This window comes from Oncorhynchus nerka, unplaced genomic scaffold, assembly GCF_034236695.1.
Source record: "Oncorhynchus nerka isolate Pitt River unplaced genomic scaffold, Oner_Uvic_2.0 unplaced_scaffold_4056, whole genome shotgun sequence".
Classification (NCBI taxonomy): domain Eukaryota; kingdom Metazoa; phylum Chordata; class Actinopteri; order Salmoniformes; family Salmonidae; genus Oncorhynchus; species Oncorhynchus nerka.
In genome coordinates, this window is record NW_027037241.1 from 7,676 (window position 1) to 16,861 (window position 9,186).

General features: G+C 39.6%; 1 protein-coding gene across 1 annotated transcript; it reads left to right on the forward strand.

The window, feature by feature from the left end:
- Positions 1–454: 454 nt before the first annotated feature.
- Positions 455–8,885, forward strand: LOC115126211 (gastrula zinc finger protein XlCGF17.1-like). The gene is made up of 3 exons (XM_065014276.1): positions 455–549; positions 3,560–3,808; positions 4,564–8,885. Exons 2-3 carry the CDS (start codon positions 3,706–3,708, stop codon positions 5,541–5,543), a joined length of 1,083 nt encoding a protein of 360 aa, XP_064870348.1. The 5' UTR covers positions 455–549; positions 3,560–3,705; the 3' UTR covers positions 5,544–8,885.
- Positions 8,886–9,186: the final 301 nt, after the last annotated feature.

A 9,186-nucleotide genomic window follows, 5' to 3' on the forward strand; every position in this document is an offset into this window, starting at 1 on the left:
TGTAGTGCAGAAGTTGTCATATGCTGAGGCAGTGAAGAAAGTAGAGGAAGATGGTCAAGGGGGAGGGATTATGAGAGGAGTGGTGTCGGTGATATATTTTTCAGTAAGATTGGATTTTTGGCATTTATAGCAATGGTTATCAACTGTACTGAAGGGATGGAATGTAGGTCGCAGAAAACTGAGGTGATGGTGGCAGCTGCAGAGAGGTATTTGTGTGTGTGAGACTTGACATCAAAAGAGTCACAGGGTGTGTGAAGTGGTGGTGTCCCATCCTTTCAGGATGTTGGCCTGAGGGAAGACTAAATAGATTGAAATAGTGGAATAGGGTGGTGTATTTTAATTTATTTAAATTTGTGAGTGTAGATAGAAGCGTATTTTATATTTTTCCAAGCGAAGTATTAATTAACGAGTTGTACTCCAGTCTAGTAGGTGGCGGTAATGCAACATGCATTGGATGCCAACCGCCGTTAAACCTCATAGAAGAAGGAACACTAGAACTGTGCTGTGAAGACGATAGCTTTTGTATCCGTTTCAAATGCATTACTACAGGTATGTAATAGCACGTTTACACTTTATAATATCGAAAGAACATGTCATAACATGTTAGGTAGCAAATCCGTCAATGTATTGTCACGTTTGCTGAAGGTTTTATGACGTTGTTGTTGTGTGAAACCGAGTGAGTGAAGGAAGTGATAAGTCACATCGTTAGAGACTGGGTTTGTCTGAGTGAATGAATATACATTACTTCGTCAAGATACATTCATAAAGAATCCATGTATTTGAGATTTCGGAGTTCGTTTTACATGTTAGTTATTGTTTTGTTGTGTAATGTGTTTCTTACGAGCTGATAAAATGGCGGCGGCAACTCCGTCTGAGTCAATGGAATTCAGTCAGGCAGTGAGGAAGCATCAGAGAGACCAATAATACATCGTTAATAAATATAACAACTGGCAGACTCTACAGTGAAACGCTTCCTTCCAATAATACATAGTTAATAAATATAACAACTGGCAGACTCTACAGTGAAACGCTTCCTTCCAATAATACATCGTTAATAAATATAACAACTGGCAGACTCTACAGTGAAACGCTTCCTTCCAATAATACCTGGTTAATAAATATAACAACTGGCAGACTCTACAGTGAAACGCTTCCTTCCAATAATACCTGGTTAATAAATATAACAACTGGCAGACTCTACAGTGAAACGCTTCCTTCCAATAATACCTGGTTAATAAATATAACAACTGGCAGACTCTACAGTGAAACGCTTCCTTCCAATAATACCTGGTTAATAAATAAAGGGAAATATTTTCTAAATAAAGAAAGTAATAGTAGCACAAGGAGTACCAGTACAGAGTCAATGTGCAGGGTGGTAATACAGGATCAATATACAGGGTGGTAATACAGGATCAATGTGCAGGGTGGTAATACAGGATCAATGTGCAGGGTGGTAATACAGGATCAATGTACAGGGTGGGGTGGATCAATGTACAGGGTGGTAATACAGGATCAATATACAGGGTGGTAATACAGGATCAATGTACAGGGTGGTAATACAGGATCAATGTGCAGGGTGGTAATACAGGATCAATGTACAGGGTGGTAATACAGGATCAATGTACAGGGTGGTAATACAGGATCAATGTACAGGGTGGTAATACAGGATCAATATACAGGGTGGTAATACAGGATCAATGTACAGGGTGGTAATACAGGATCAATATACAGGGTGGTAATACAGGATCAATATACAGGGTGGTAATACAGGATCAATGTACAGGGTGGTAATACAGGATCAATATACAGGGTGGTAATACAGGATCAATGTACAGGGTGGTAATACAGGATCAATGTACAGGGTGGTAATACAGGATCAATATACAGGGTGGTAATACAGGATCAATATACAGGGTGGTAATACAGGATCAATGTGCAGGGTGGTAATACAGGATCAATGTACAGGGTGGTAATACAGGATCAATATACAGGGTGGTAATACAGGATCTATGTACAGGGTGGTAATACAGGATCAATGTACAGGGTGGTAATACAGGATCAATATACAGGGTGGTAATACAGGATCTATGTACAGGGTGGTAATACAGGATCAATATACAGGGTGGTAATACAGGATCAATGTACAGGGTGGTAATACAGGGTGGTAATACAGGATCAATGTACAGGGTGGTAATACAGGATCAATATACAGGGTGGTAATACAGGATCAATATACAGGGTGGTAATACAGGATCAATATACAGGGTGGTAATACAGGATCAATGTGCAGGGTGGTAATACAGGATCAATGTACAGGGTGGTAATACAGGATCAATGTGCAGGGTGGTAATACAGGATCAATAAGCAGGGTGGTAATACAGGATCAATGTACAGGGTGGTAATACAGGATCAATATACAGGTTGGTAATACAGGATCAATGTGCAGGGTGGTAATACAGGATCAATGTACAGGGTGGTAATACAGGATCAATGTGCAGGGTGGTAATACAGGATCAATGTACAGACAGAGATCTCTGTCCTCCATCCCTATCTCTGTCTTCTCTCCCTATTGTCGTGGTAATTTCCTTTATTACTAAACATTGAGAGAGCAAACCACACACAAGTCAGAGTTATATTATAAAGTCCATCTTTAATTATATGAGCTTCACCATGGCCCTATGACTCTCAGATCAATTCAGTGTCTATAAATGAACTCTCTGAGAGTGCTTACAAAACAATTCTTAGTATCATTTATAGCCAAGACACACCCCTCTCAACTCACATGACGAATAACAGATATTAGGAACATTACAAAGGAAGACTTTTACTGGAGAGAGTAAATAGCCAGAAGGCATTAGCTATAACTTATTGTTCAGTTTGCTCTCTTAGACGAGGTTCTACTTCTCATTCTTGGTACTTCATATTACCAAACCATTACCATCTTCCAATGGCATATATCAGTTGTCAATTCTAGATACTCCCATCTGAAATACAACCTCTTCTGGACAAGCTCACAGAGAGTAGTGAGCCTCTGGGTCATATACAAGGTCAAGATAAGTTTCGACACAAGAGGGGACATACAATGGTTCCAGACACTGCCATACTCCTCCTCCCAATATGGGAAAAGTAGGGAGTGACTGGTGTACAGATATTGTGGAGCCCTTCACATGGTTTAACAGATACCCTCACATATGAAGACAAGCCTGACCTCTCCCCTCTCTGGGCCCCAAGTGACTTTCCCCTGGAGAAGAGAGAGGAAAATGCAACTGCCAACAGTATTATCCAAAAGAAGACATTCTAATGACAAATATCTCACATAAGCATTGTTATGTAAATAAAACATCTTATTTATCAATGTTACCTAACTAATTGTGATTCTGCACTTATGTTGTGCAATTTTAAAGTGTGCACTTTGTCTAGTGTGAATTAATGTTTTGTTGTCAGTGATTAGTTACCTGATAAATGGAAATGAGAGAAATTAACAAGAAAACATAATATATTTTGTTATAATAAAGAAGTTATAATAACTTTTTGTGTCTGTTTCTCATTATATCTACAGGATGACTTGAATTAAGTCTGAAGTCGGTAACATCAACAGTGAGGACAAACCCAACCTGCCTCTCTCCTTCCACACTGAATCCAAACCTACAGTCACTGGGTCCTGATTGTGACAGTGGAGCCCAGTTTGCACTGCAGGATCCAGAGATGGCATCAGTGAAGCTGGAAGACTGCAGTCAAACACTGGAGCTGAATGTCAACATTAAAGATGAAGAAGAAGAGGAGAAGATTGGAACATCTGTTTCTCATGGTAAGAGCAGGTTCTATCTAACTAAGTTTGTTGTTCATTCCAACTTCCCACTGTGTATGAAAAGTTGCAGTAGAACTGTTTCAATGAGAAGGTAGGTGTTATTTCATGCTACTAGGATGTTATTTCATGTGTTTTATTCACTGGGCTGTCTGGAGTGTTCAGAGACTAAAGAAGTGAAGTAGTAAAGTTCTATGATATGGCTGTGTAGTTACTAATTCTTGTGATAGTGAGTGGAGGATGATATGGCTGTGTAGTTACTAACTCTTGTGATAGTGAGTGGAGGATGATATGGCTGTGTAGTTACTAACTCTTGTGATAGTGAGTGGAGGATGATATGGCTGTGTAGTTACTAACTCTTGTGATAGTGAGTGGAGGATGATATGGCTCATAGTTTTTGACTTTCGCCCCTTTTTAGTTTTTGACTCTTAACCAGTTTTAGAATAGTTTTATTCCCGTTCTGTAATTGTACAGCCGACTTACATGAATTCATATGTCACCCGGTACAGCCAGGAGAGGACTGGCCACCCCTCAGAGCCTGGTTCCTCTTTAGGTTTGTTCCGAGGTTCCTACCATTCTAGCAAGTTTTTCGTGGCCACTGTGCTTCTCGATCTGCATAGGTTGCTCTTTGGTGTTTTTGGCTGGGTTTCTGTAGAACACTTGGACAAACTGCTGATGTAAGAAGGGCTTCCTAATATACATTTGATTGACATGTATATCACACCAACTGACTGGTTCTTCTGATGTTGTTCACACAGGAGACCACGTTGAGACATTCCCTGCATCCAGACAACAACAGCAGGAAGATCACAGAGCTAAGAGGTCTCACCACTGCCCACATTGTGTGGAGATTTTCCCATTTCTATCAAAGCTAAAAGCACACCTAAAAATACACACAGGAGAGAAGCCTTACTCCTGCTCTGACTGTGGGGTGAGTTTCTCTCGACTGGATACCTTAAAAACACACCAACGTATACATACAGGAGAGAAGCCTTACTACTGCTCTGACTGTGGGGAGAGATTCTCTCAAATGAGCAGCTTAAAAGCACACAAACAAGTACATACTGGAGAGAAGCCTTACTCCTGCTCTGATTGTGGGAAGTGTTTCTCCCGATTGGATACCTTGAAATCACATGAACGTATACATACAGGAGAGAAGCCTTACTCCTGCTCTGACTGTGGAAAAAGTTTCTCCCGATTGGATAACTTAAAATCACATGAACGTGTACATACAGGAGAGAAGCCATATTCCTGCTCTGACTGTGTAAAATGCTTTAAAACATCAACTGAGCTAAAAGTACATCAGAGAACACACACAGGAGAGAGGCGTTACTACTGCTCTGACTGTGCAAAATGTTTTAAAACATCAACTGAGCTAAAACTTCATCAGAGAACACATACAGGAGAGAAGCCTTACTTCTGCTCTGACTGTGGAAAGAGTTTCTCCCGATTGGATACCTTAAAAACACATGAACGTATACATACAGGAGAAAACCCTTACTCCTGCTCTGACTGTGTAAAATGCTTCAAAACATCAACTGAGCTCAAAGTTCATCAGAAAACACACACAGGAGAGAAGCCTTATTACTGCTCAGTCTGTGGAAAATGTTTTAAAACATCAAATGAGCTAAAAGTTCACCAGAGAACACACACTGGAGAGAAGCCTTACGTCTGCTCTGGCTGTGGCAAAAGTTTCTCTCACCAGAGCAACTTAAAAACACACCAATGTATACATTAAGGAGAAAAGCATTAACATTAAAACCAGTTAAAGCGAGGCGTCCCTCTCAGAGTCCGCCCCCCCCCCTTGTTCAGCTGAAACCGTGGCGCAGGCAATGCAAAAATATTCTTAGAAATATAATATCCTCCACACATTAACAAGTCCAATACCTCAAATGAAAGATAAACACCTTGTTCATCTACCCAGCATGTCAGTTTTTTTAAATGTTCTACGGCGAAAACACAGCACATATTTATATTAGACCGAACAAAGACAAGAGGCACCGAAACAAAGACAAGAGGCAGCCATTTTGTCCCAGAAAATATAAAATTATAAAAGCAGGATTAAAAAATAAATCATTAACTAACCTTTTGAAAATCTAATAATATAGTAGGACATGTTACACAGTACATTTATGTTTTTTTCAATAATATGCCATTTATATCCATAAATCTCCGTTTACATTGACGCCATGTTCAGAAAATTCTCAAAAATGTCCGGAGAAATTATAGAGAGCTCCGCCAGATAACAGAAATAAACATCATAAACTTTGACTAAATATACATGTTCTACATATAGTTAGAAAGATACACTGCTTCTTAATGCAACCGCTGTGCCACATTTATTTTTAACGTTACAGAATTAGTTCACTATGTAATAATCTGAGACGACGCTCAGACGTAAGCAATATTTCTCCGCTATGTTGGAGTCAACAGAAATACAAAATTACAACATAAATATTCCCTTACCTTTGATGGTCTTCGATCAGAATGTAGTGGAAGGAGTCATACTTACCTAATATAACGTTTGGTTTCAGTTCGTGTGCCTTTATAGTAGCATATGCTACGAGTTCCAGCTGAAATGCATCCAAAATTACTTCTGGTCCCGAACAGTTGCGCATCAAAACTTCAAAATGACATAATACGTCGACTAAACTGGTCAAACTAAGTGCAGAATCAAGCTTTAGGATGTTTTAAACGTACAAAACAATTCTCAAATCTATCGGACAATCATGCTTCTTCTCAGGCATTCTGGAACAAAGGAAGGTCTGTTCCAAAAAGCGCGCTCTAGCCCCCATGTATTTTCTCGCGACACCCACTCTTTCGCCTCCCAAAGGGTCAAAGCTCGCGGGATTTGCACAATTAAACGCTCTACTGAATGAGGACATCTAGTGGAAGACATAGAAAGTGTCTCCAGATCCATAGCTGGTTGGGAAGGGTGGGGGCGATGACGTCAAAGTTGCCCCAAGTTTCAGGCTCCCAAAAATAGTTTGGGAGATTGCCTGCCCTGTGAGTTCTGCTATACTTACAGACATAATTCAAACGGGTTTAGAAGCTTTAGAGTGTTTTCTATCCAATAATAATTATTATATGCATATATTAGCAATTTTGGACAGATTTTTTTTCAGTTCATCCAAAGGGGGCAGTATTCTGCCTAGCCCTAACAGGTTTTAAGGAGAAAAGCCTCATCAGTTCTCTGACCAGCTAAGAATAAAGTCACTCCATCACTTAATTCTCATCTCATAAAAGAAGTTGTAACGTTGAATTGGATCAAATGAAGAAAGCAGAGAACACTGTAATCCTATTGGTTCTCACTGTGAGAGAACTGTACAGAGGAAAGGGAGTGTTATATAATGTTAGCCTCTCTTTACATTACCAATCAGTGTGCACCTTGTCAGTTTTAGTGTGTTTTGTTTTGTTAGCTTCTACTGTAAAGATTTGCACTTGGTGTTGAATACCCTGTTATTCTTCTCATTTTGAAATAAAACAGTCTGCCAATTGACTGGGTGGTACTGCTTCCCTCTCAGCCTGGTCTGACTCTGTCTGTAGGGAGAGTTTCAACTGGGCAGCTTAAAAACACACCAACGTTTACACGTAGGAGAGAAGCTTTACTCCTGCTCTGTGGAAGGGTGGGCGTGTAAACTCAAACGTCATGCCAAAGGTTGCGTTTTTGAATCTCATCACGGAGAATTTTAGCTAATTAGCAACTTTGCAAGTACTTACTAATTTTTAGCTATGTCAGCATGTTAGCTAACCTTTCCCCTAAAACCATTTAACCCCTCACCCCTAACCTAGCTAACGTTAGCAACAACAAATTGGAATTCGTAACATATCTTACATATTACAAGTTCGTAACATATTGTATGAATAACAATGCGTATAATAACATATGAATTGTAATTCTTAACATACGATACGTCCTTCAAGTCGTATTATACTGAACAACAATCTAAACACAACCATTTCAAAGATTTACAGTTTGTATAAGGAAATCAGTCAATTCAAATAAACGAGGCCCTAATCTATGGATATTATATGACTGGGCAGAGGCTCAGCCATGGGTGGGACTTGGGAGGGCATAGCCCCACTTGGGAGCAGAATGAGTTTTTCCCCACAAAAGGTCTTTATTACAGACAGAAATACTACTCAGCCCCCTCAGACAATCCTGCAGGTGAAGAGGTCCTGGGCTGCCGTGGTTACATGTGATCTGCAGTTGTGAGGCTGGTTGGATGTACTGCCAAATTCTCTAAAAGGACATTAGAGGTGTCTTATGGTAGAGAGATAAATATTGAGTTCTCTGGCAACAGCTCTGGTGGACATTCCTGCAGTCATCATGAGAAATGCACATTCCCTGAACTTGAGACATCTGTGACATTGTGTTGTGTGGCATTTTATTGTCCCCAACACAAGGTACACCTGTGTAATGATCATGCTGTTTTATCAGCTTCTTGATAATCTATACCTGACAGGTGTGGCATATCTTGACAAAGGCTAAAATGCTCACTAACAGGGACATAAACAATTTTGTGGAACGTAACATACTAAATGGAGTGGCACGGATGTTTTTGTAACATAAAATACATTTTGCTCTGAGACCAGGTTGTCCCTCGGAAGGAGTTAGTAGACGCTTAAAAAAAATGTTTTAACCTTTATTGAACTAGGCAAGTCGGTTAAGAACAAATTCTTATGTTCAATTATGGCCTAGGAACAGTGGATTAACTGCCTTGTTCAGAGGCAGAACAACAGATTTTTACCTTGTCAGCTCAGGGCTTCAATCAAGCAACCTTTTGATTACTGGCCCAACGCTCTAACCACTAGGCTACCTTCCGCCCCTAACATGTATCAGATAGAGATGGTGTGATGATCACTTTTCACCACTAGTTTGGGGGGGATTAGTTTACAACTTTATTTAATGATACAGTTTACATAGTTTATGAAATGAATCCATGTGTTTATTAATTGTCTTTAAAACTAGATGAGTTATTTTAGTTACTGATCATGAATGTGTTTGGATAACTGCATTGAAGCAAACTTTATTGATCTGCCAATGAAAAATAAAGTTACATGAATATGTACTGGTCAACCTCTTCTTCTCTTTAGTATTCAGTTCTTCATATTAGATCTGACAGTATGAATGGTTCTTATGGTTGTATTCAGCTCTTCATATTAGATCTGACAGTATGAATGGTTCTTATGGGCTGAGTGCCTGGAGTGTTTTATTATGACTACAGTTAGGAGTTCTCTCTGACCCTGTGATGTCACCAGCACATTAAGTACATTCATCTTAAGATAGCCATGTGAGACAACCACATATCACAGTAAATACATTTCTCCTCAATTAGTCAGTGTAAGTAGGACAAGTGTCACATCATTAATATTACTTG